The 25713-nt window shown below is 40.0% G+C and overlaps 2 protein-coding genes across 4 annotated transcripts in view; one reads left to right on the top strand and one right to left on the bottom strand.

Moving 5' to 3' along the window:
• Positions 1-344: 344 nt before the first annotated feature.
• ptgesl (prostaglandin E synthase 2-like) lies at positions 345-6947 on the bottom strand. Of its 2 annotated transcripts, none has more exons than XM_005451494.4 (7): positions 6599-6947; positions 5343-5531; positions 4635-4690; positions 3520-3672; positions 2984-3184; positions 2779-2896; positions 345-1399 (listed from the first exon to the last, which is right to left on the bottom strand). In XM_005451494.4, exons 1-7 carry the CDS (start codon positions 6887-6889, stop codon positions 1253-1255), a joined length of 1155 nt encoding a protein of 384 aa, XP_005451551.1. In that variant the 5' UTR covers positions 6890-6947; the 3' UTR covers positions 345-1252. The 2 variants fall into 2 exon arrangements, with proteins under 2 accessions (XP_005451551.1, XP_005451550.1); XM_005451493.4 differs by having other exon boundaries at positions 6590-6942.
• Positions 6948-8419: 1472 nt separating this feature from the next.
• LOC100693157 (ral guanine nucleotide dissociation stimulator) overlaps positions 8420-25713 on the top strand; it is a 60196-nt gene continuing 42902 nt past the window's right edge. Inside the window, exon 1 of one of the 2 annotated variants that reach the window (XM_013270900.3) lies at positions 8420-8981. In XM_013270900.3, the coding sequence (XP_013126354.1) occupies positions 8961-8981 (21 nt within the window). In that variant the 5' untranslated portion in view covers positions 8420-8960. Of the gene's footprint in view, positions 8982-20786; positions 21014-25713 lie in introns of those variants that run through there. The other variant, XM_013270899.3, reaches the window with a different exon arrangement.

The following is a 25713-nucleotide window of genomic DNA, read 5'->3' as shown; positions in this document are numbered from 1 at the left end:
GCATGTGGCTTAACCCATTAAACCCTAACCTAATTTACCCTTTAAACCAGGGATGGGGAACTCCAGGCCTCAATGGCTGGTGTCCTGCAGGTTTTAGATGCGTCCTTGATCCAACACAGCTGGTTTAAATGGCTAAATTATCTCCTCAACATGTCTTGAAGTTCTCCAGAGGCCTGGTAATGAACTAATCATTTGATTCAGGTGTGTTGACCCAGAGCGAGATCTAAAACCTGCAGGACACCGGCCCTTGTCCTGCGGGTTTTTAGATCAGAAACACACATTGTTATAAAACTGTAACACATTAACTGCACCAACATGTGGTTTAAAAAGAAAAAGAGACAACCTTCATGTTTACCTTTTTTATTTGACCTTTTTTACATCTATGCACACTGAGTCATTTTTATTACAGTTCAGCTGCAGCTGAAATATTGCATATTAAACACATTCGGTGCCAGCTCGATGATTACATTTTTTTTTTACCCAAACAGTCGCAGAACATATCGATTCGTCATGGCTTGACTGACACTGCATCAGAGGAACAATCATCTGAAATAAATACAGAGAACATGAACTGTTTTTCCACACAAAGCTGCAGAGGGTCGAGAGAAACGAGCCTCAGACTCTGCAGTCCTGAGCACAGACGATTTGGATTTCCAAGATTTTCCCATGTGAGATAAGTAAGAGGAAAACTCTAGCACAGAAATAAACAGTGTTTCAAGAAATAATTTATACAAGTAGTTTCCAAATTCCTGTGTTCAAAAGGACAAACCAGCGTAAGGAACAATCATGTCTTCTTTCCTTCAGACACCAGTCTCGACCTGGAAATCAGTTTAATTTTGTGCATAGCCACTGTAGACTGCCTGATGAATGAGAACGGAGAAAACCTAAAGTAATTCAAACATATGTGGATGAAATTAGAAGACTAGCTGCATGTATATCTGCAGATTTCTCCTTTAACCGTACTCTACAGATGTGACTTTTCTGTTCCTTAAAGATTACAAAAAAAGATCAAGTGTTTCAATGATATTGTTGTTGCAGTTTGTCTATTTCACCACTAGAGGCCAGTAAAAATGACAGACCTTTAAGCAAGAGCAGATTTGATCCACAAAAGCAGCTCTGTTAATGATGGAGTTCATTAAAAACCCACTCACAAGAATTAACAGGTTTAGGTACAGGAAGTTGAGTGACCGCTACAACCTGGCGGTGGTCGTCTTCTCGTTTCTGGTCGCTGTACTTCAGGAGCTTTTACTGTTCAGTGTTTATAAGGCTCAGCGTTAAGACCCTCGTGGTTGAGTGTGGCTCTCTCCATGCGTCTGTACCAATATTTCACTTTGGTGTTCGCCATCATGTCATCAAACGCCTGCAGGCCCTCCATCACTCTCAGGACTCCAAACACTGACTGTAAGAGAAGAGCATAGGTGCAAAGCCTGAAGATTAAAAATAACTTCTTTCCTAAAGTTTACTCACTGTTAAAATTGTGGATGCTTGTATGAAACATGTCCAGAGTTTCAAATAATTAAGTAACCCCTGTGAGCCAAAAGCTCAGGGACTGGTCAGACTGGTTGAAACGCTGTATTTCAGGGGGGGTTTTCTGCTCTTGGATCTCTGTGATGTCATAAAGGAGTGGATATAATGCACTGTATACTAAGGATGGACATAGTGAAGCCATTTTGTCGTGTTTTTAAATTGGATGTTAGAATTGTGAGGTGGATCTACATGCTCGTTGGCTAATGGCTGTCAGTCACACAGTAAAGTGTTCTATCCAGTGCTATCTGCCTGGTTTTGTTGCATAAAGTAACTAAAATAAACATACTAAAATTGTGTAATTAAAAATGTAAAATTTTTATTACCTTAGTGTTACTTTTACAGTAACAGTAAACATTATGCTTTAAAATAAGCACAAATACAAAGAGTAACTTTCTTGATGGCACTCACATTGATGTGAACACCAGCAAGAAAATGATCCTTTTGAACTACAGATGTTTAAAGGAAAGCGTACACAGTTTTGTACATGTAGAACAAACTGGGCACCAATGCAGCGCCTCCATCTAGGGGAGTGTAAGCCAGTTATTTTTGGAGCTGTCCTTTACAGATGGTCTGCACACACATCACACACTGTGGCTAACTCTCGCTCCTGGTGGTTAAGACTTAGTTTTAAAGTTATGGTAAGGGTTAACTGAGTGGTCAGAGGCTTGAGAGGGCAATAATGGGATTGAATGTCCTCACAATGTCAATCAAACCAACATGTATCAGCATGTATGTAGGCCCCGCCCCCAACATGCAGTGTGGAGCAGACAGTAGTCACTGCAGGGGAAACGCTGATAACGGAAACCAACTTTTTCCCAAAATAAGATGAGAACAGCTCATCCACACAACATTAAACTTGTCACAGCACTTATTCAACTTGTCAGCATCACACCTGCCGAGTGTAAGTGAGGTGGAGCAAATCAACAGCTGGAGATACACAATGAACAGGCACATGGACAAAATATTATTAATCTAGACCTAAAATTTGTATTTGAGGCCATCAGTGCATGTTTTCTAAAACATCTACAGAACAAGATGAATTTATTCAAGCACCTGCTGACCATTACAACAAAACAGGTTTAAGGTGCTTCAACACTGGCTTCACTTTTCAGACCTGAAAACTACCTCTTTCTATCTCTATCAGTCTGTGGTGAAGCTTTAATCAGGCTAATTTATGTACATTAAATTAGTAACAAGCCTAAGCTGGACCCTGGACCAAGGCTAAGCTGGACCTCTCAAGAGTTTCCTCACCAGGTCTGCCAGGTTGGGCTGATCTCCACCCATGAACTTCCTATTCTTGCCGATAGCTGCCACCCAGTCGTTGACAGCCTTGTAGAGATCCTCCCTGACGTCGTCCTGCAGATTGTGTCTGTTGGGTCAAAGGAGTGAAAATTAATACCTCACGTCCCCAAAAAATTACCAGAAACACGATAGCCTGTTATCTAACACCACATACCGACTTTTCAGCCTTTTGGAGATGACAAACATGGCCGCAGCGCCAACATATTTGGCGAAGAAGCCTTCAAAAGTACCAAACTTGCCCTCGCGTACGATATAGTCGAAGGAGGCCAGGGCCTCGTTGGTGGTTCGGTACACGTTGGGAGATATGAGGTGTACGAGCCAGTCATCAGCCCACTGACGCCACTTCATCTCCTCTCTGAAATCAGAGCAAAAAACATTTACGATCCTCAGAAAAGATGGAGTCACGGTTTGATGCGGACCACATGACTTTAGTTTGCAGAAAACTCCACCACCACCACATTTTCATGCAGATTTAAGATTTTTCCTTCCAACAGATGCTCACCACACAGATCTTCATCAGAACGATGAAAACAGAAATCTCCCATTGCTAAAAGTAGAGGCTTCATATCAGCTGACCAATCACAAGCCTGAGAGCAGTAATGCTCCACAGCCACTGGGTTACACCCACATGCCACCTTTCAAAATAAGAGTCCACTAATAATTGTGTGTGAGAAACAGGGCTTGGCTTACTTCTGCATTTCCTTCTGTGGGTAAACTGCGACAGTCTCGCCCTGGCTCAGCATCAGCCAGTACTTGTTGTTGTACTCGATCACCTCCTTCCCCCTGTCATTCACCGACTTCATCTCTGGGTAGCAGCGAAGGATGTCAGACATGCTCTTCTTCCTGCAAAAAAACCCCAAGGTAAGGATTTTTATTTTTTTTTAAAAGAGGGCATAAATTTAGATATTTTATCTTTAAGAATGGAGTCCAAATAAGATCAGCTCATGCAACTTCTGTGAGAACGACTGTCAATCAACAAAGTGATGCCTCCAACTCAATTATCCAGGTGGATGAGCCCCACTAAGAACTGTTATGAAGAGCGAAACTATCCACTCAATTTTTTGACAGGCCGCAATATATTTCTAGTGTACTGCTTGAACATTTAACACGGGGCATCTACAGTGACGTGCTCACTTTTGGATCCAGCCTCATGTGGCCACAAGAGGAACTGCAGTTCCTCTTGTGGCCACACTGGCTTACTGATGCCATTTCAAGACAAAAACACTGAGCTGGTTATAAATCACATCCAAGTGTATTCCATACCAAAGGAAGTAAGGTTAAACCATTAAATGATGTTTTTACAACTAGTATTAAATAACAGCACACTTGCTGCGGTGGGTCACTTAACCCCCCCCCCCCAGAAATTTTACAAATGTCTTTCTTAAAATATTAACCCAGGCATCCAAACTGTGAGGCTTATTTAAATTTATTACATTGGTATTTCTTTGGAAACCAAAATAAGAAACCCTGCCCTCAGAACACGAGAACAAGGATTTAACCAGTCGAATAACAATCAGCATATTTTCTAAATTCTAATATTTTCTCAGTAAAATATAGAAATAAACTTTAATTTTGTCACATACATCAAGTACAACAGTAACATTATAATAACACTTTTTATTAACAAGATTTTTAAAATTGTTTTTTCTGCATTTCAGGATTAATGCTCTGATCAGGGTGGGAGTTTCACACCTGTGATTTTATAGATTATTTTACACTATCAAATTATTTTTATTTAAAGTGATTAACAGAAAATATAAACAAAATTCCTCATGAAATAACAAGTGAAGGAAGTCACAACTTACTTGTTGACTAAATAGGTCTTGAGCGAGCTGATGATGACAGACGAGTCATTCAGTTGCTGCAGATTTAAAAAAGGAAAGAGTGGGACATGATGGTTTGAAGGGTTTCACAGGAAAAACCGGCACATTTTTCAGGTACTTAATTAGAGACTGGACAAAGTTTTCTTTTTTTTTGTGGACATGCTTTTCTTTATTTTCTGTCATACAAATTCGGAGAATAAGTAACTCCTGTGAGCCAGAAGCTCAGTCCTCAGACTGCTCTTAGTGTTGGGATTTTAAGACAATATCCTTAAAATAATATAAAATATATAAATTGTGGTTAGTGAGCATTATGAAGGCATGCCAGAAATTAAAATCTGTCTGAACTTTTAGGCACAGATGTGAGATTAAAAAAATGATTAGATTAAACTGTCATTCATGCAAAGCTACTCCAAAGCAAATGAAAACACAAAAATGAGCACAAAAGATGTCTGTGAAGGTTCTCAGTCATCCAGGTCATCATGACGATCAGCTCCTTAGACAATCAGAAAAGATGCGCCTGAAACCCAAATCCTCCATGCTGATGGAGGTATAAAGGTGTAATACTCTGTGCAGAGCATTTCCTAATATTTTAGAGCTTTAAGTGACAAAAACATAACAAGTCTTATCTTTGTTCTCTCAACAGTTTTTGCCCCCAATCTCAAAGATTTAAGATGACATCAAATGTCTTACCACCTCCCCATCCACCATCAGGATGGGCACCTTTCTGTAGGTAGACCACTTAATCTCCTTCCTCATCACCGGGTTCACCTCCACGATCTCATACGGCAGCCCGTGGTAGTCCAGAAAGGCTCGCACCTTGCTGCAAAACGGGCAGGTCTTGTACTGGTACAGGGTCAGCTTCAGACCGCCTCCTGGAGCCTGGAAGGAGGCAGCAGAGGAAAGGAGCGCGCTATGAGGCTAAAGTATGTGGACACTTAAGAGCTACCACCCCCAGCTTGGCAAAGGGCTGCTAAAAAGAATGCAAGCTTATTTTTCTGTCCATCTTTCATACTGTCTATGAATCCGAAAGAACTAATACTGCTCCACAACAGGCTAACAGAAGCTGCCCAATCAGAAGAAAGTGGGCTTTTAATAAGGGGTGTGGGGCAGGAGGTGTTTAAAGAGGCAGTACCTGAAAATAGCTACTGAAGGGGAGCATGAGAGACCAGTATGAGATAAGGATTATTATGAACTATGAATTATGCAAAACTAGTGGTGCTTGATAATGAGATAATACTACTTATAAATGCTGAATTAAACCTGCAACACATTGCAGGTGGGTGAATAGAATAGAATGCCTTTATTGTCACTATGCACATGTACAATGAGATACAGAGCATCTCCTACTCAGTGCAGATGTGTGGGAAAAGAAAGGAGGGTGAGGTGCATAATTCTGCAGCACTATATACATATGAACAGTATTCCAAAATATAAAATGTACAGATATAGAAATTGGGGGGGGAAATAAATAAATGACAACAGTCAAACCATGTGCAAGAACACATCAAGGCTTCAAGAGCAAACGTTTGAGAAGCACAGTGACCGCAAAGGTTTATTGCTGATGGCTGTCACAGTTGTGCATGCACAGATAAGGGGGATCCAGGCCCAGAGTTTGGAAACGTTTGCAGACACACAGACAGCAGTGATGCACAGCATTTCCCCAGCCACTAACACACCGTAAAGCAGACCGCCTGTAGTTCATAAAGAGCAGATCCAGTAAAAGTAAAACGTCACAGACAAATCTGTAAACTTAATTCTAAAACTAAACAACAGCGCATTTTGAAAGCTTTTATTGCGTTTCTACTCCAGTAGAAACGCAATAAAAGGTGGTATTCAGAAGAAGTGGCCGGTGTCCGCAGCAGCTGGGCTCTGACAGGTGACCCGGGCTGCACACACCTCAGGCAGGTGAGTTTACTGCAGGCAGGACACCCGCTTACCTCACTGACCTTCCTCTCCTCCTCGGCCAGGTGCTGCTGGACGGACAGCTTCACAGTCTGATATAAACCCAAACCTCCACCCAGCAGGAAGGCGCAGCCCAGCACCCTGCCTCCCCCTTGGCGCACACCGGAGAGCAGTTTGGACCGGAACTCCGCTCCGCCGGTACCGTACGCCCTCCTGGATCCGTGCGCGCCCACATTCCGCAGCAGGTAGGAGAAGGCGCTGGACCGACGGACTGCTGGAGACTCCAGAAAAGACAAGCCGACCTTACCGAGGGTTCTGGCACAGGAGGCTGCCATGTTGGCTTTACATAAAGTCCCAGAATGCACCACGAGGGATAAAGGGTTTCGGCGCCCTGAGCTGAGCCTGTCAGGATGTGTGCCGCCCACAGTGGCGCGCAAAGGCAAAACCTGGGAAAAGGTTCAATAAAAAGGGAACCAAGGGGGTAAAAAGACATCAAATAGATGCAAAACCGCTAAATGATGAACAGAGAAAGGCAAAATCACCACAAAGAGATATAAAATAAATGTAAAGAGACAAAAAACAAACAAACAAGCAAAAATACTTAGAGAGGTCAGGTTGAGATGGTTTGGACATGTGCAGAGGAAAGATGGTAACTGTACTAGATAAATGATGTTGAATGTGGAGCTGTAATACAGGAGAAAAAGAGGAAGACCTCAGAGGAGGTTCATGGGTGTAATGAAGAGCGCATGCAGAAGAAGATGCTGGGAATTGGGATAGGGTGAGATGGAGACAGATGCAGAACCAAGAGATGCAAATATGACATCATCACAGACCTCAGAGGACCACAAAGACCTGCAAATTACAACTACATGGAAAACAACAGGACACGAAATGGCCATAAAGAGATGCTAAAAATAACCAAGTGGAGACTAAAAGTCACTGCAAAGATGGAAACAATAATTACATTGGAAAAGAACATAAAGAACATAAAACAGACACAAATAGATGCAAAATGATCAAAAACTAATACTGAATAACAATAGCAAAGAGATGCGAAAAATCCCCTCAAAAAACAAACATTAAGTGATGGTAAACAAACAGAGACACAAAATAACCACAAAGAAATGCAATATGTCAAACAAAATGGAAGACAACCATAAATAACACACAATGACCAGAAACAGATGTATCAAAGAAATGTTTTTTTTACAAAAGCAGTCTGACTGACATCTGGTTACAATGATGATACGTTTTTTGTCTTTTTTATTTTTTATTCACATTATCCTTATTCATCTTTGTTTTAGTGAGCTAGTCTACATTACTGAATGTTTTTGGTTTTTGTGTGTGTTTTGGCTGCTTTATGACAGGACTTTTCTCAACTTTTGGAATAAATGAAGTATATCTATTTCCAGACCTGTGGAATTATGTGGGATATCACATAAATTAAATTGAACTGAACAGTGAATAATATTGGACTTCTGACGACTTCTCTGCAGTTTTAACACAGACATCCACTGGCCAAGTTTGCCCCTTTAAAGGGCTATTTCCGGCCCTCGTGCCATAGGTTTTACACAGCTTTGTGTTTAGATCGTTGTTGTTAGTTTTGTTTTATTTTAAATAATTGATGAATGTGTTTTAAATGCAAAATATTTACATAATTGAACTGAATTGAATTGCATTGAATTGAATTGAGGTGTGTTCAGGAGCGCCTGTTTTGCCCTGGATGCGTCGGTCTACGTGTGGTGCATTCAAGAGCATCGTTTTTCCGACTTTCTCTGTGATCGCAGCAGCAGCAGCAGAGGAGCGTCCTGTTGCCCTGCTGAAAGCGGAGAATCCCCCTCAGCCAGCAGCGGCAGCAGTACCACCAGCATCATCCATTTACACTGGTCGAGCCACATCGCATCCTTCTCCGCTCGAACTCTCCGCTCCGCTGGGATGCCGTCGTCGAGTAACGGCGGCAGTGATTCGCTCGGGAGCGCCTGCGCTGGAGGACACCGTCCCCGTGCAGTTTTTGGAGCGTGACTGGGATGAAGGCACGAGGAGACAAATAAAAATCTGATCATAGCCGGCTAACGCTAGCACGCTAACGTTAGCTGCCCGTTTTCCCCTCCCTGCTCACTGACCGATGTGTTTTCCTCCATGAATAAACACCCCTTTAATGCCCCCCACCTCCTTTTTTTATTCTTACGAAGACATGCTGGAGTCACCGAGGACATTTATCTCAAGGATAAAACATCGCAGGGGTCTCCTAACCTCCAAAGGGTAACGCCAGTTAGCCATTAGTACCTTTTATTTTTTACATTTTTCTCGCTCGTCCGTGGAGATGCTGGCAGAGGAGGAGTGTGTCTAGCGCTGATCCAGAACTCGCATGGATACTCACTCCATGAAGGTCATGATACTGAGAGAATGATCATGCTGGAAAAACAGGTAAGAAATCAGCACAGAGCCATGAAGTCAGCGGGTTCGTATTTAAATACACACCTGAGCTCATTTGCATATCGTAATTAGGCCTACACGGGGCGCGTGCTGCACCCCTGCCACAGCTGGGATCTGATAGAAGTAACTGCTGTAAAGGTGAATTTATGCAGGTGATCAGCACATTTTTAATGATAATAATCCCCCACTCTCTCTCTTTCTTCCCGGCTTAAAGTCAGCCTCTCTCTGCCACTCTCTCTCCTGCTGCTCTTTAACCCATAGACTGTATATAAAGATGTAAGACATAGCATTTACAATAATTAAATGTGTTTTTAATTTTGGGGGGATTAAACTTACAAGACATTATCAATATTGTGAAGCTAGGGTTCAACGGATTGCGAAATTTTAGGTCAATACAGACATTTTGTAAAATAATTAGGCCAAAATCTGACACCCAAATCATTTATTTATTCATTTGTTTGTTTATTGTTATTAATTCCCTCTTGTGTGACTGGAAAAAATAGAGCTGTACTATATTATTTGTTCGAGTCACCAGTAATTATGGTATGAAAAATTTCCTGGCAAACACCTCACCTACCCAACTGAAATGGAATTTCTTCACAGATATAAAATTTTGTTATTGTTAAATTAGGTCCATGTTAAGTATGTTGAACATGACACTTGGAAAAAATAAATAAATACAAATAGTGTATGTAACGTTGCATTTGCAGGGGGATGATGAACATAATGTAGAAGACAAATCAAAATATAAAAATTTAAAAAAAAAAACCCAGATGTTAATATTTGATATATATGTGCCAAGTTTCGTTCAGATTGGCCCACCTGGTACATACAGACACATATATCACATTATGGTAGGATTAGGGATTCACCAACTGTGGAGTCATAGAGGGATACCAATGTTCTTTGACAGATATCGGGTTCTAATGCCGATATGTTTTTTCAGTCCCTTTTGGTTTTGTTGATTTTCAGGGTTAGCCTTGTTTCAGGGAGGCAAATTAATTATAAACTATTAGGGATGCACCAAATTGTGAAATTCTGGAAGATACCAACAGACAAAAATAATAATCCAAAATATATCTGGTTGTGATGCCAACATTTTTAAATTTTTTTATTTATATTTACATTCACCTCTGTTCTATGGAACAAATTTTAATGATAAAATTTTAGGAAGTCACTGCTTGTTGAACAGGTCAATTCTAATAAATAATTGATAAATATCTGATGTTTTTTCTTTGTTTTCTTGTTTTTTATTCCCTCTCATGTGCCTGGGAGAACAAATAAATCTTCATTATAAAATATTTGGGATGCACTGATTGTGAATTTCTGTGCAGATATTTTATTCAGCTCATGCCGATACCAATGTATTTTTTCTTTCTTTTTCGTGTTATTTATGTTCACTCTTGTTCCAGGTAAACAAACAAGCCCTCGTGCTTAAATGTGACATTTTTGTCCAACACCAACATTTAAAATAACAGTTTGTCAGGTATCCGCTTCTGATGCCGCCATTTTGTCTTTGTTTATATTTACATTAACTTTTGTTACATGGAAAAATAAATTGTTATTGTATAATGTTAAAAGGTATGAATTGAATGAAATCCTGGATGGATAAAGTTGTTATAAAATACCATATAAACCAATATTTTTTTACCACTATGTTTGTTTCCAGTAAAAAAATAAATAAAATAAAATAATAAACAACCAATAAATAAATAAATAACTGTCCTATTTTTAACTGTTTTTCAAACAAACTGACAAATAGATTAATTAAATACTGAAGGTTTAAAGTTGGAAAACTGATAAAAACCGAACATACCTCAGTAAATTCACTTAAAATGTAAGTGAGAAATATGAAATACTAATAAAGACATGTCTATGGTTACATTATTGGCCAAAAATTTCACGGAACAGTTTTTAAGCCTAATAGGCAGATGTTTGTTTGTCTCCTAGGCTTATAAACTGAAGTATGAGTTATTTTTAGGGATTAGTTTCTGCTTGTTGTTGCCTCTTGGTAGTCGCTTCAGGAAATGTCCTTCAACCAATAGAACTCATAACCTTATCTGTCCAAGAACGGAGGACAGGAGGTGGTGTTGACGGGATGTTGGTGGAGTTACTTCCTCTTGTTTGCTTCCATAAACAGAGCGTTAATGATACATCTTACCGTCAGAGATGTGAGGAGGTGTGTCTGATTTTAATTCTTTCAGCCACTCAGTAGGAACGTAATCAGTTTCCTTAAATTGTTCCTGTTGATTAATTTTGTCTTTGGAGTGTTTACTCTCCTGGTGTCTAAAGGCGTGAGCTGGAAAATCTGAATTGTATGCAGGTGTTTGTGTTACTTTTTGAGGACAAGAAATTCTGGTATCAGATCTCCTCCTTTTTCTTTTTAAACCTGCCTGTGTTGCTAGCTGTCTGCTTGGCCTCACCTCCACTAATTTAAGTCACTGAATTAGACCTCTAGATTTGAAGCATCCATCCATCCATTTGGACAATGTTTAATGTATCAGTTGCTGCCTTCCAAATTTAATTTGTTGGTGGCCTAAATGCCAACACTGAGGCTTTAAAATACACATAACCAATAGGTAATGCCACTCATTGGGATTGTAAAAATATTTTATGATTCTAATAATGGTATAATAATAATGGTCAGTCAGTTAAAACCAGTCAGCTCAGAGAGGCCCAGAGTTCGATATAAACTTTGGCCTAAAGTCTAGCTAAAAAGAGTATGTTGGGGAAGTTGATAGGACGCTTGCTGGCCTGTTTGGACTTGTGTCGGTGTTACCATTAATTACAGTTAGAAGCACTGATTTCACAATCCAGGAACCATATTAATTAGTCTCAATGAGCCGTGTCATGTTCATTATCAGGATTAAATATATTTTGCAACTTCCCGCTGATTTAACTAACAGAAAAAGCCTCTCTCTTGGTGGGAGAGGTTGCCGTGATTTGATGCTATCATGGTATTTTCTTGTCTTTTCTATTAAAAATCCCAGCTCATAACTGTAAAACAGGGTTACAGCCTCCCTGTGTTGTTTCTATAATTTTTTCAGTATGCTAGAAATCATCAAGTAAACCCGATGAATCTGTGTCAAAGGTCACTGCTGAGCTTTGTCTGCGAGGCGAGCAGGATGGATGTGAGGCTTCCCACCGCCTCCGTTCAAAGGCTGCGTTTAACCCTCAGCTCACAGTGCCTGGATTTTACTGTAAACACCCTTATTCTTCTTTGTCTCCTCCATGTAAATCCTGCTTCCTGCTGCTGGTGTTATTGATGTTTATCTGCTTTTGAAACATTTATTTGCACTCCCAGTTTTGTTTTTTTTGTACTATTGTAGGAATCGCAGATAAAGCTGTAAGCCTCTCTGTCGCTCCATTTTCTGCACAAACCACTCCGTTCTTGAAGCTTGACTTCACTCCAAGCATATCGGACTTCTTTGTCTGATGGAATGTGACAAGAATCAGACTTTTTTTCTCCAGTTTTTAGTCCTCGGGGTTTTTCTTTTCTTTTCCCCTTTTTTTTCATTTATGTAGAGGAAGGGCCTGTCCTTGAAATCACTTTTCTGAAGAAGCCTTTTTGCACTGATGGGCAAAGTGTATGAATAGTGTTGCAAAGTGCAGGAGCAGTGTAACATTTCCACTCGTTGATGACACTTGTTTTGCTCCACTCTGTTTTTGTTCGGTCAGCAAACAGCCCGAATTTGTGTGTCAGAGCTGCCAACATTTGTCCACGTTTGTGACAGGATTAGATTTGAGTGTGTAGACACTGTAATCATTTGCAGGCGTGTTCATGCTGAGTGAAGGCAAATTTTTCCATCCAGAGACTCTGCAGGCCAGAAACAAGATGATTTCAGGATACAGAACAGGCAGAAGAGTCCGGAAATTTCTTTGTATGCCTGTCTCTGCTCTTAGGAATCATATGTGATAGATAGATTATATTTTTAGTATTTTTTTCCTATCTGTATACAGTAAGAGCCATGAGTTTTTGGGTGGTTACACTTCTATTTTGTAGTTTTTGCTCCCTACACCTCCATGTTGGAATTATAAAGATGTAATGGAAGTGCTGACTTTCAGCTTTAATTCAGGGAGGGTAAAAAGGTATTGCATTAACTTTGCAGGAATTGCAGGCATTTTATACACCACCCCCCATTTTCAGAGGTTCAAAAGTAAGTGGACACCGTTGACTAATGAGCATTACTGTTGTTGCATGACAGCAATGATTAAATGGTGTCTTTTCACTGGAACTCTCAGTATGAGGTCAAAAGAGATGCTGATGAGGGTGAAGCAGGCTATCATTAGGCTGAAAGAAACAAAGTAAACCTAACAGAAAGATTGCAGAAACCGTCCTGCTCATGAAAACCAAAAAGGCCTGAAAAACAGCTGAAGACATTTAAAGTGCATGAGAATTATTACAGAATTATTTCCATGGTTTATCATCCAAGTATCATGTAGGCTGCTTGAACTTATTTTGTCAATTTGGCTTTAGGCTTCATTTTAAAAAGCCTGCTAAAAAAGCCAGTTCCAAAAAACTCTTTGGACAGAAGAAACTAATATGAACTTGGACCAGAATGATGGGAGGAGTAAAGCAGGGAGAAGGAGAGAAACAGCTCATGATATGAAGCATATCACATCATCTGTCAAACTCAGAGGAGGAATTGTTATGGCATGGGCATGTATATGTCAGAGGAACTGGGTCACTGGTGTTTGTTGATCATGTGACTGCCGAAAAAAGTAGCAGGATGAGCTCTGAAGTGTACAAGGCTACACTCTGAGAGAAAAACTCAACTTTCTATTCGTGCACATGGTCACACATACAGTTTACAGTTGGCACGGATCTACTTTAAGTCACAATTATGAGTGAAATCCTCGTTCTGTCCTGGACAACCAGCGTCGCCTTCCTGCTGTGTTTTCCAAAAGACTAAGAACAAACTGGGTATTTCAGTAACCTTAAACTCTTCTTTCAATGTGTAATCAGGCTGCTGACATTAAGAATAAGAATTATTTGTTACTTCAGCCTGATTGCTCCCAAAAAAGGAACTCATAACTGTGATTGGTTGGACTACCATTGCATTCGGTGCTTATCCTTATACTACTTTCTTCTTCTACCCCATCATAATTTGGATGCAGGTATTGTACTTTGCACTCCATGCCACTCTGCAGAAATAAACCTGCCAATATATGATGCTGTTATATTATAGATAAATCTGCACAGCACTATATGAGCAAGTTAAACTGTCTCCAGCAATAGGATTTAAGTTATATACCAAGGAGTGAATGAATTATTATGATCCAATAATATTATGGATATGATTCTACATTATGAGTATGTTTACTTCAAGTATTTTTAGTATATTTTAATGCCAAAATCTTTGCACGATTCCAACTTTTACATAAGTACCTAAATGTTTGTCTCACAACTGTACAAAATATTTTTTTAAACCTTTCATGTATTTCATATGTATCAGAGCACCGGTCTACACATGAGCCTGAAAACCTTCAGTTTATTCTGATCTAATATTCTGCTTTCCTTTTAGCACCTCTCTGTCTTCATCATAGGAAGACATCATTCAAATGACTCATATTTAATGCCTTTTCAAGTATAGTTTGATTTACATAAAGCTCTAAACCATTACCCCCTAAAAAGTTAAATTAACTTTTATAACATTTAGTTAACCAAAGAAATATATTTGATCACAGTTCTACCACGAAGCCAACTCACAACCACCTGTTTCACAAGTCTGAATGTGACAGTTAAGGGGTGGAATGGAACATTTTGTAAAAGCAAATAAATCCTGACATAAAAAAAAAAAGAATTTTAATTTTTGTCCTTGAAGATATGATTACAAGTTCTTTGCAGCCTAAATATGACATTGTCATATTTTCCACTTCCTGACATCCTTTTCTCATTACTGATTGGTTCTTGTGTTTTCTAAGTGAAATCACCTGGCACACATTCTTTTTGCCTTCCATAACTTCCACCCATCCTGTCCATCTGTCCATCAGTCCATTTTCTCACGCTTATCTGCTTATCTATCCAAGCATAGAAGCCCAGATCTCTCCTCTTTCTCTCTCCAGCGTAGCCTTCTCCTCGAGCTTTGCCGGGGAAACACCAAGGCATCCCAAGCCAGCTGAGAGATATAATCTCTCTAGCATGTCCTGGATCTGCCCCGGGCCTCCTCTTGGTAGAACGTGTCCAGAACACTTCACCCAGGATGTCAGATGCCCGAACCACCTTAACTGGCTCCTTTTGATGTGGAGGAGTAGCAGTTCTAGTCTGTACTCCTCTCAAATGACTGAACTCCTCACCCTGTCTCTAAAGGAGAGGCCAGCCACCCTTAGGAGAAAGCTCATATGCTCCGCTTGTATCCTTACTCTCATTCTATTGGTCAGTTCCCAAAGCTCGTGACTGTAGGTGAGGGTAGGTATGTAGATCGCTTTTTTTACATTCAGCTCTGTCTGACAGAGAAAGAGTGAGCGTAAAATAACCTAATCATTAAATTTCCAGTCTTGTTTTTTCTTTGCTCTACAGAGTAAAAAGTCCATGTTTGTCTTTTTCTTTTTTTTCTGAAGCATGTTATGATGGCTATATCCTTTATGTATTCTCATAGCATGAACACATGGCCCAAACCTCCTGATTAACTTAAAACAATGTTTATTTATCCCAGCAGCCAAAATATTGAATATAGCCTAAAACTAAATAGCTTAAATAAACTAGAATAGCTCTATAAAAATAAGTATAGCATGACAGAAAATATATGAAAGGGTTGGATTAAATAAAAAAAATGTAAAAAATGAATGTTTAGTGTGATTAAAATAATCTTAGCCAAACCTTCAGCTATAAAACTGCCTGCACATAAAAGTGAAACTTGTCTTTACAGCTCCATCATTTTGAAATTAGCTTCAAAGACACATGTTTTTCTGTAGTTCTCTTTTCAGTTCTTTGACCTTCTGAAGACTCTGTTTCTTGTCAGCAGCACAATAACCCTAACCCTCTGGATTGTGGATTCAAACATCAAAATGACAAATTTGATGTTTACAAAACAGAAGTGGTCTCATATCAAATAGATACGGGCTGTTTTTATGCTCAGAGAAAATCTAATAAGATTAAAAAAAATATTTATTAATTTGTAGATTATTACCATTAATGTTGTTGAAAGTTGTAAGGAGCATAAAACGATATTTGGATCAGTTTAAAAAGTGTGAAGGACCAGATTTAGCCTGTTGCTTGAAAAGGTCTTAAAGATCTTCTTTATTTAAAGTAGGTAACAGGCCAGTTTTCAATAGATAATTTCTGTTTGTTTCTATTCTTTGCTCAGCAGACTGAGCAAAATACAGAAACATAAAGGTTATATTTTGCTTGTTTACATGTTTATTTTGATCTTTCCTTGAAAGTCTCGTGTTAAGCAGTAAGTCAGGACAAGTACTGCTGTTGTTGTTGTTGTTCTGTAATCTGTAATCATTTGTCTAAAAGCAGCGTTTAGCTGTAATAACAGGTTTACACCCTGTAGTCGTGTGTCTCGGATGAACTGACTTCTCGTGTACCTGCACCGCCCGTCCTGTCTTTGTCCACAGGAAGCCGAGCTGCAGGTTACACTCTGGCTTCCTGTCCTGGCTGTGTATCTATAGACGAAGGAGGAGGAGGAGGGGGGGGTCTATCTTATATAGCCCTATGAAGAGCCAGCTTTGCCTCCCTGTTTCCATGACAACCGCTCTCCTACAGTATTCATCCGTGGGACGGTCTCTGCATCTGAAAGCAGTTCCCAGTGGTGTTTCAGGCCCTCTCGCTCTCTTTTCCTTCAGCTTCTTCGCTACTTCTTTTACTTCTTAATGATTCGTGTATTTAAAAAGCAGCGGCAGTTCCTCATCTTTACTGGCTGCTGTACTTTTAAATCTCCATGTTGAGCATCATTGAATTCAGCACTTTTTAAATCAATTAAAATTTTCTATTCAACTCAATTTTATTTTGTTTATACAGTACCAAATCACAACAGCAGTTGCCTCAAGGTACTTTATACTATAAGGTAGACCCTGCTATAATTCTTCAAGTTCCTCAAGACCAGAGATCTTTATTTCAAGAGTGACCTGTGCACAAAAGATGTGCAATAATATAGAGAGTCAGACAAATAATACAAAGACACATTATACATGTTCACAGTTTTAAATAAGCATGTGTAAGAATAACTGCAGATAGATAAAGCTAAACGTATACTTCAATGAAATAAATCCCCCACAACAAGAAAAGAATCAACTGAAATAAAACCAGTAGACTGTAACAGAAAGAATCAAGTGCTTTTTTCCATATAAACAACACCACCATGAGTATTTTTAACAGTCAACAGTTTCACATTGGTAACTATGAATATAACATACAATATAAACCATAGGCTGGATAATTTTAGCATGCACTCAGTCTTATCAGAGTTTAGAACAAGCTTATTTCTGATTAGAATTTTTCTGAAATCTATCAGATGTGATACATTCAGCAGATGTGGTGAAGTATTCTTTCCGCCTGCACTATACACAGTGCAGTGTAGTTTAGGTAGAGCACCACTTTTCCCTCCTGAGTTGCCTGATGGTTTGCCAGAATCTCTTCGAAGCAGTCTGAAATTCCTTTTCCGTGGCCTGTCCAAAATCATCCCATACCTGAATTTTTGCTTGAGCCACATTCCGCTTGGCCTATCAGGACCTACCGGCTGCCTCCGAAGTCCCACAGGCTAACCAAGCCCGATAGGACTCCTTCTTCCGCCTAATGGTTCCATTCACCTCCGGAGTCAACCGTTCAGTTTGGGCGTTACCACCGTGAAAGGCACCGACCACCTTGCGGCCACAGCTCAGTGCAGCAGCTTCAACAACGGAGGTGCTGAACATGGTTTATTTGGACTCAGTGTCCCTAGTCTCCCTCGGACTGCTGTTAAAGCTCTGCTGAAGGTGGGAGTTGAAGATCTCGGGGATGGGGGCCTCTGCCTGGCGTTCCCAGCGATTACAAAATCGATCAACGACCCGCGGTCTAGGGTTTCCTGGTGCCACGTGCACTTATACACCCCTGCGACCTAGAAGAAACCAAGAATAAGTGTAAGAAAATGGAGGGATGGAAGTTTTGTTGATATGAATAATATGTTATTTTACCTAAATTAAAAAAAACTTTGTGTATAAATGCTAAGAAATGGTTCAGTGTAGGCTCTTGGATATGACTGATAGGCAGCATGATTACATCATAATTTCTGATGTAAATAAGAACCTTCAGGGGCCTAACATGCACCTGTGCGCCAAGTTTGGTTGTTCATCTCCTGATTTCTTTTTCTAAAGTGTAGAAAAAGAGAACTGCCTGTAGCTCGATGGCTGCAGTTTGTAGGTGAATAAAAGTGGACCAGGAGAAGGTCCTTGTGGAACATCTGCAGGAATGGCAGGAGGTGTGAAACCTTTGGAGACTACTGTCTGAGTTGTACCAGAAATATAAGAATAAAACCATTTAATGTACTGTTGATCTAAGCCAGCTGAGCATATCTTTTCTACCAGAATACCATAATCTGCCGAATCACATGATAGGTTTACAAAAAATGCATGACAAAAAATGAAAGACTTTCAGAAACAAAACATGTCTTCACAACTCTAAGCCTGTTTTTTCAGGTCAAAGCAGACTTGCTTCCTTTCTATCAGCATTTCAGCCATTTAGGGTAACAGCCGTGTGACCTACATACAGCGACTTTCACAAGAAGTATTTTGAGTCTTTACAGAAGCACATTAAAGCCTTAAGGTTCAGGCTGCAAACATGACAAAGATATTATATCAGAATGTCAATACGGAGTCCAGCTGGAGGCGAGATGGTTCCCGGTGGGCTCTGAATCAATCCTGCTGCTGTGGGGAAACCTGCACCTACACACGGCATATAAAAACATGAAAGACACTCTGAGAATATGTCCTGAAAAGGTTTGTTTTATCTCAGCCGCTCTGGTCTAGTTTAAACTGAATACCTTACTTTTACTTCTTTTTGTTTATAACCCACAGCTTCAATAACAACCTTGTAATTACCTCATGGATCAATAAACGAGCAGGTAATCGGCCCATGTGTCTCTTCCACTGTCAGGTAGAGCTGATTCACAGACTGTCGTCTGACACCTCCTCGTTTAAAGTGATAATCGGTGACATTTTCATGGTGCTGCTCAGTAATTTAGCTTCAAAGCTTCAACATTTGCTGGTTTAATGAAGCCAGAAGTGAGCATGTTTGGAGAGAGTGGAGAGTTTAATTATCAGCTAATTCTAGCATACTCCATCCATACACTCTACAGGTATAAAAGTAGAATGACGCAAATACCTGCTAATTAGTGCTAAGTAAAAAACTACTCAAAGTCAATTTTTTGGATGGCTTATACCATCCAAGAAAGACATTAAAATGCTCCAAAAGGCACCAACAACACAAATGTAGTTGAGAGGTCAAGTTCAGTGACAATGAGGCCCAGTCAATAGTGTCCATGGCCCTGACTCCAGTACTCCCCTACAGTCATTAGAAAGGGGTAAACTCTGCATAGAGGCCAAAACCAATTTTTTCTACCAGGTAAACATATTTATTTAGATCGTGACATGGGGACAATTTTCTGGAGCCATCCTCATGTTTCCATTTTAAGAACTGCAGTTTATGGGCTTGGAGATTTTGATTAGTTAGTTTTGTTGTCCTTTTATTTGACATCCAGTTTGATAAATTTGTATATTTGACAACAATAATATTTTTTTAAGTACAAAGTGGCCACGCCCTAAAGCATATTCTGCAGTATCATTATCTTTGAGTCTAATAATAATTGTTGCATTCAGTAAGACTAGTGCCAAAGATCATAAACCCATCAGGAAAATGTTTACCAAGGTCATGGAGGAAGAGAACATTTAGGTCACTTTACCATAAATTTCTGAGGTCTTTGTTATACCAGAGGCATCAACTGCATGTTGCAGGTTTGAGGCACACATGCTGTTTTTTAGTTTCAGGTTGTATTTGCAGTAAGTCAAGTTAAATGTGAGTTAATGTAAATTGTGCAGCAATAAAGATAAAATTGCATTGTTGAAAATATCTGCAAAAGTCACAATGCTGCCCACGTGCAGTGAAGGAGCACAGCAAAGAGACCATCAAACATATCATTTAACACTAAAATCCAACCAAAAAAAAAAAAAAAATGAGAGAAAGGACTTCCTGTTAAAAAGATCTTCAGACTTTTAGACTCCCATCAAACCCATAAAAGAAAAATAAGTTTTAGAATGAGGGCTGGTAACTCAGCAGAATGCGTGCCTTCACATTTACCAGCGACATTAATGAGAAGAGAGTCTGATTCATACATCAGCCTCTGAAGCAGTCACCCTGCTTCATCTTTAATGGGCTCACACAGACCGTCTGGCACTACAGGAGCAAAACAGAGCTGGTCCTTCTCTCCTGATTAAATCGCTGCAGCATAATGAAGCAGAAGCGAGTCAGACGGCAACTCGGAGGACCCTCTGTGTACTTGCTGCATTTTATTTCATTTGGCGAGGTTTTATTTTTTCCAGGCAGACGTGTGCTGTGGTTCGGTGGCGAGTCTGAGCACCTCCGTCTGAATGTGAAAGCACTGCGGTCGTGGCAAAACAGCTGAGTGGTGTTGGGCAATACCCCCAGAGGACGAAAAGACGAGAGAGCAGCTGCTGACAGTTAGACGCTCCTTGGTGAGGAGGAGAAGGAGGGGAAGAAAGGCGAGAAGAGGAAGAGGAAGGGGAGTGGAGGGTTGTTGGTGTTTGGGAAAAGGAGGTGGGGGGGGTTTCTCTGAAGTGGATTTCTTTGCAGTCCTCTGTGATAGGACTGCGAAGCGAGCAGCCAGACTGGGGAGCTCCTCCTTTTTCATTTTTTCTTCTGGTTTTATTTGTGTTTTTGTTGTGGTTGCGTGCAGTCGAGCGTTGGCTGCACGGTGCGTTCAGGGCACAGCATGGAAGCCAAATCCCTGTTCAGCCTGCACAGAGCGCTCGCTCAGCCTGTCAAGATGTGCATGTTCGATTTCCCCGTCACCATCCTGGATGACCTGGTGAGCTCTGATACCACGCCAGGCTGGCTGGGTGTGCGTGTGTGTGGATGCAGCATGTGTGTGTGGAGAGGAACATAAGTGCATTCATACATACTGTATATGTATGTAGTTAAATTTTAATTGCTTGAGTGCGTGTGTGTGTGTGTGTTCCTGTGTACTAATTGCATATTTGATACTGTAGCATATATTTGTGCATGCTTACTGTAAAAAGAAGACTAAATGTGTATTTTAATGCAGTATTAACATCTTTAGATTATTTTAAAATGGACACAGGGAAAGTCATGTTGTGTTTCTTAAGCTGTATACATCCATTAATTTGTTTACTTGTAAGGCTGTAAATGATTACAGTATTGAGCGTGTGTGGTTTACAAGTGAAGCTCTAAGTGGAACGATAAAACCCATCATTCTCTGCTTTTACTTATTTTCTTTTTCTGGCCAGAGAAGTTAATTGTGTTGCTCTTTTATGTCTTGGTTGTTTTGTTTAACTCTTTGGAGCAGTTACAGCCACTTAGAGCTTTTGGACAAGTCTTGTGACTTATAAGGAGTCAAATTGAGAACATTTTTGCTGCCATTATTGGGTTAATGTCTTTGGAGTGACTTTTTTGGTTCTGTTTGTTGGGACAGGTTATTTTTATTCCAGCAAAGCTGCTGGTCTGTCTCAGTTATGCAGGAGGTCCGGTTTAGCATTAATGAGAAGGGGCAGTACCTTCCTGGTTATAATATATCAACACAACTAGTGTTGTGTGAAGAGGAATATCTTAAGCCAAAAATGAATTGTGCCTAAATATAACTGAAACGTTTCTAGTGGCTAAACCGAGAGTGAAAGGGACGGTAAAAAGCAATTAAAAATGAAACAAATTAGCAAGTGGGCAAAGAGAACAAACAAAGTGTTACCTAACTGGAATATATATAAACCCTGGGGTTTGTCTGCATCCCTTTACTAAAGGTTCTGTCAAAATGTGCTGAGCCCAGGTTTGCAGGTTGCATATGTTCACCTGTTGACCTGCATGTTTCTGTTACCTTTTCACCTGATCTGTCAGTTTGCCTTCAGGCTTTGCTTCTGGCTGTATTTCTGAAACTGTCACAGCCTGAAACCATGGTTTCTTCACATGAATTATACCTCTGTTTGCATGGGGACGGATGCTTTTTGTGTTTGTTACTGCCAAGTTCTTTGTTGCAGAGCTGTGACATAGCATTGTCACTTGGAAGATTCTTGGCATGTAATGTGTGTGTGTGTGTGTCTGTGTGTGTGTGTCGGGCTGCTGCTGCTGATATAAAACTCTGCACACCCAGGAAACCATCTCCCTGCAGATAAAGGTGTGCCCCTTGAAATTCTGACATGTTTGGTCGTGTCTGTAATAGTCCCATGGTGAATGTAGTGAATGTGTTGCTCTTAATAAAATGTGCGACTGAAAGAAGCTCATGATTAAAATGGTTTACAGGGAGTTCTTTTTAGTTACAGGTACACTGGTATGAGGGTCGTAGGAGCTTTATCTTCAACAGAAGGGTGGATTTTTTTAAGTAATACGTTTTAATAGTGTGATTTTTTTTTCAGTATTAAATCGTTAATTATTCTGTTCTTGGGTCTTCACCAGCAGTTTAGTCTTTGGCACCTATTTAAATGATAGATTCTTGGCTAAAATGAAGCTGCAGTTTTAGACATGCAGGTATGGATGTAATATGACAAATGTGGAAACAATGTGAGCTGGCAGCCCAAGCAAAAACTATTCCAGACAGCCATTTTTCACAGTTTGAGCTAAGCCACACCAGCTTTATCAGTGTTTTTGTGCCACAACATCAAGCTATCCTCCAGCGTATTACAAGCCCAGTGGCCCTTTAAACTTTAAACATGTCGTTGTCCCAATACGAAGCCAATGCACCAAAGAACCAAAGAAATCGTTTACCCCATTTATCCAACAACTGTGGGATTAACTAGAAGACCAATCATAGGCCAGAAATTTTCACCTCATTATCAGTGCTGAATCTCACTAATAGATGTGTGTTTTAATATCACTGCAGACGGGTTAAAATCTTCCTGGACAACATCTTAAAAAATTGGGAGACATCAAGAATTAATGTATCAGGGGTGTCCACTTAGTTTTGACCGCAAGTTATCCAGTCTTTCTGTGTTGTTTGGAGGTTTCAAGTGTAAACTGAATGAAGTTAGTTGTGATGGTGCGTTCGTGTGCAGGTAGGTTGGCTGCACAAACTGTCCTCCTGTGGCTTTGTTTGGCAGTCTGCTCCACCTGTGAAATACTGAACATGTTTGAACTAAACTGCAAAGTGTCATTGTTTCCAGTCTGTGATTGGAAACGACAACCTGAACAGTTTTCAAGGTTAATCAAGGACAGTTTTTCTTTCGTAATGTTGTTGTGGGAAATCTGCTCTAACAAAAATATTTAATTAGATGTGATCCTCTGCTGTGCTGTCAGTGTGAGAGGTGGATATGTACTGTCAGCTGATCGTCTCTCTCTAAATCTCACTTAGTGTCTCAGCTGTATCACCGGATTGTGTTTCATGTGGCCCGAATTCTTCTCTGGGGTCAAACAAAGTCACTTGCGCTCCCTGCTGTTAGGCTTTTGGTGTAGTTACGGCTGGATGTGGCTGAAAAAAGTGGAGACTTGCAGTTATAAAGAGCACTCTTTTTTTTATTAAAAAAATGGAGAATTTGCTCTGGTCTTTTGTCAAGTCTGAGAAAGAAAACACTAATGAAATCACTTTGTGTTTTCAGGGTTAGCCATGGAGACTAGAAATTTATAACAAACATGTTACGATGACTTTAACAAAATGGTTTTAGGGGCTAAGAAAGTCACACCCAATGCACCAGCACACACATGTAATGGTATGCTAAATTAAATAAGGCTCTGCATGCCCATACTGGCGTTTTGACTCATTAGACCTCAGGTGAAGGTTGTCTGGAGCTCTAGTTGTGTTTCCATCCACCTCTACTAAAAAGTGATGTGTGTGATAAAACACTGTGTATTCCAAGCAACAATGCTTGTGGAGATCCCACTGGACCTGACACTGCTCTCAGATGACTGTAAGTAGTTGTGGTAGACTTGTAATAGACTTTCTTTACCTACTCAAATTAGTACTGGGCCTTTTCTTGTTTATTTTTTGAAGGGTTCAACAGAGTTTATTTGAAATTGCTGATTTAAGGCTCTGTACACCTACACTGATGTTTTCACTGACTAGATCGCTGCTCGCGTTAAGGATGGGCAACTCTTTACTACTGTATCATTCAGCTGTACTGAAAAACTGTTTAGGTAGTATTAATAAAAGCCAAAAATGTCATGTATAATACAGGTGAGGGTTTCAAACAAAACATTATTCAGTATTAACTGTGAGCTACTCTGTATTAACAGAAGTACTAGGCCAAATACAAGTTACACCTTTGGATTGAAACCCATGCCATGAAGCTCCTGGTGCACAGTTTTTGTGCTGCTGTTAATGCCAGAGAGGACTTTCATGCACTAAACACCTGAGCAGTCAGTGATCCTGCACCGTAACTTTTTAAGATTAAGTTTTAGCTCAATTATTTTGTCTATGTGGTGTTTTTGGCTGCTCTAATGTCAGTGCTGTTTTTGTAACTGTACCTTAAAGGCATTAAATTGGTGCAGTGTTGTTGTTAAGACTGTTAGATAACCCATGATATTGATGGTCAAAGTTCAAAATTGATTTGTTTGAGGCTTTTACCAGAGCTGCTTTTTTCAACCTACAATATGAAGAGGATATCTGTTGTATTTAAGACATTTCGAGGGCTCAAAAATACTGGAAACTATAAGGCAACTAAGAGTTTTGACCCATTAATAGATGGATCTAAAGGGGCTGCTACTTTGTGTGGTTGCCATTTTGCATTGGATTGGGATTCCACATATATCCCCAAACAAACAAAACAGCTGATTCTGAGGAGATTAGGTGGGAACTTCTCAGATTTGGTTAATTTTAATGGAATAACTGTGTTGTACTAGCCTTGCTAGCTCTACCAGGCAGGTTTCAGAGCTGTTTGGTGGCTGTAGTGTGTACCGTTCACAGAACGCCTCCAGACTTGTGTAACATTTAATATGATCACTCCATGAAACCATGCTTTATTGGCCTGTTCGCTGGTAGTGTTATTCTTAATAAAATGTCTATTGCAGTATTTGAAAATCACAACCACCTCTTGTGTTCCCTAGTGTTTCTTCTAGAAAGACAATAGCTTTCTCTATTTGTGGGGCGTTGCTGTCTTTATTCTAACCTAACCCCCAGAATGCAAAGCTGTTCACAGAATGTAGCAGTATTTTATGGGCAAACAGCAAATATTGAATGCAGAATGCATTATTCTCCTGTTTTAATGGGAAACAATGTGTTACTGTCAGACTGTCTTAGAGCGGTTTGATGCAGTTTATTTCCATATTTTCTGTTTTAGCTAAAGACTGTAAACTTTGACAGACTGTGATCAGCTGTTCCTGCGAATCACATTTGTTTTCTGGAGCAGGTTAGAAAACAAGGATGTGCAGCACACTGATGAGTTGCTTACAGCCAGTGATCAGGAAGAAAAAGTTTAACAGTCAGATGTTGTCGGTTGTCAGACTGTCAGTCGACTCTGAAGGAAGCATCTGCAGACATGTTGATAATGTTCACTAAGCAAGGCTGAGGCTCTGAGCCATATTTCAATTTAGAATCAACATTTAGACAGTTTTCAGCGGTTAATGAGTACG

The sequence above is a fragment of the Oreochromis niloticus genome, linkage group LG12 (genome assembly GCF_001858045.2).
Source record: "Oreochromis niloticus isolate F11D_XX linkage group LG12, O_niloticus_UMD_NMBU, whole genome shotgun sequence".
Lineage (NCBI taxonomy): Eukaryota > Metazoa > Chordata > Actinopteri > Cichliformes > Cichlidae > Oreochromis > Oreochromis niloticus.
The sequence above is the reverse complement of the archived record's forward strand: the minus strand, read 5'-3'. Positions and strand labels throughout refer to the sequence as shown.

Coding starts and splice junctions, on each gene's coding strand:
- ptgesl (XM_005451493.4), bottom strand. CDS start 6,889: ATGGCAGCCTCCTGTGCCAGAACCCTCGGTAAGGTCGGCTTGTCTTTT. Junction 4,691..5,342: donor TGATGGTGGATGGGGAGGTG/GTAAGACATTTG, acceptor TTAAATCTGCAG/CAACTGAATGACTCGTCTGT. Junction 1,400..2,778: donor AGCCCAACCTGGCAGACCTG/GTGAGGAAACTC, acceptor CTTCTCTTACAG/TCAGTGTTTGGAGTCCTGAG.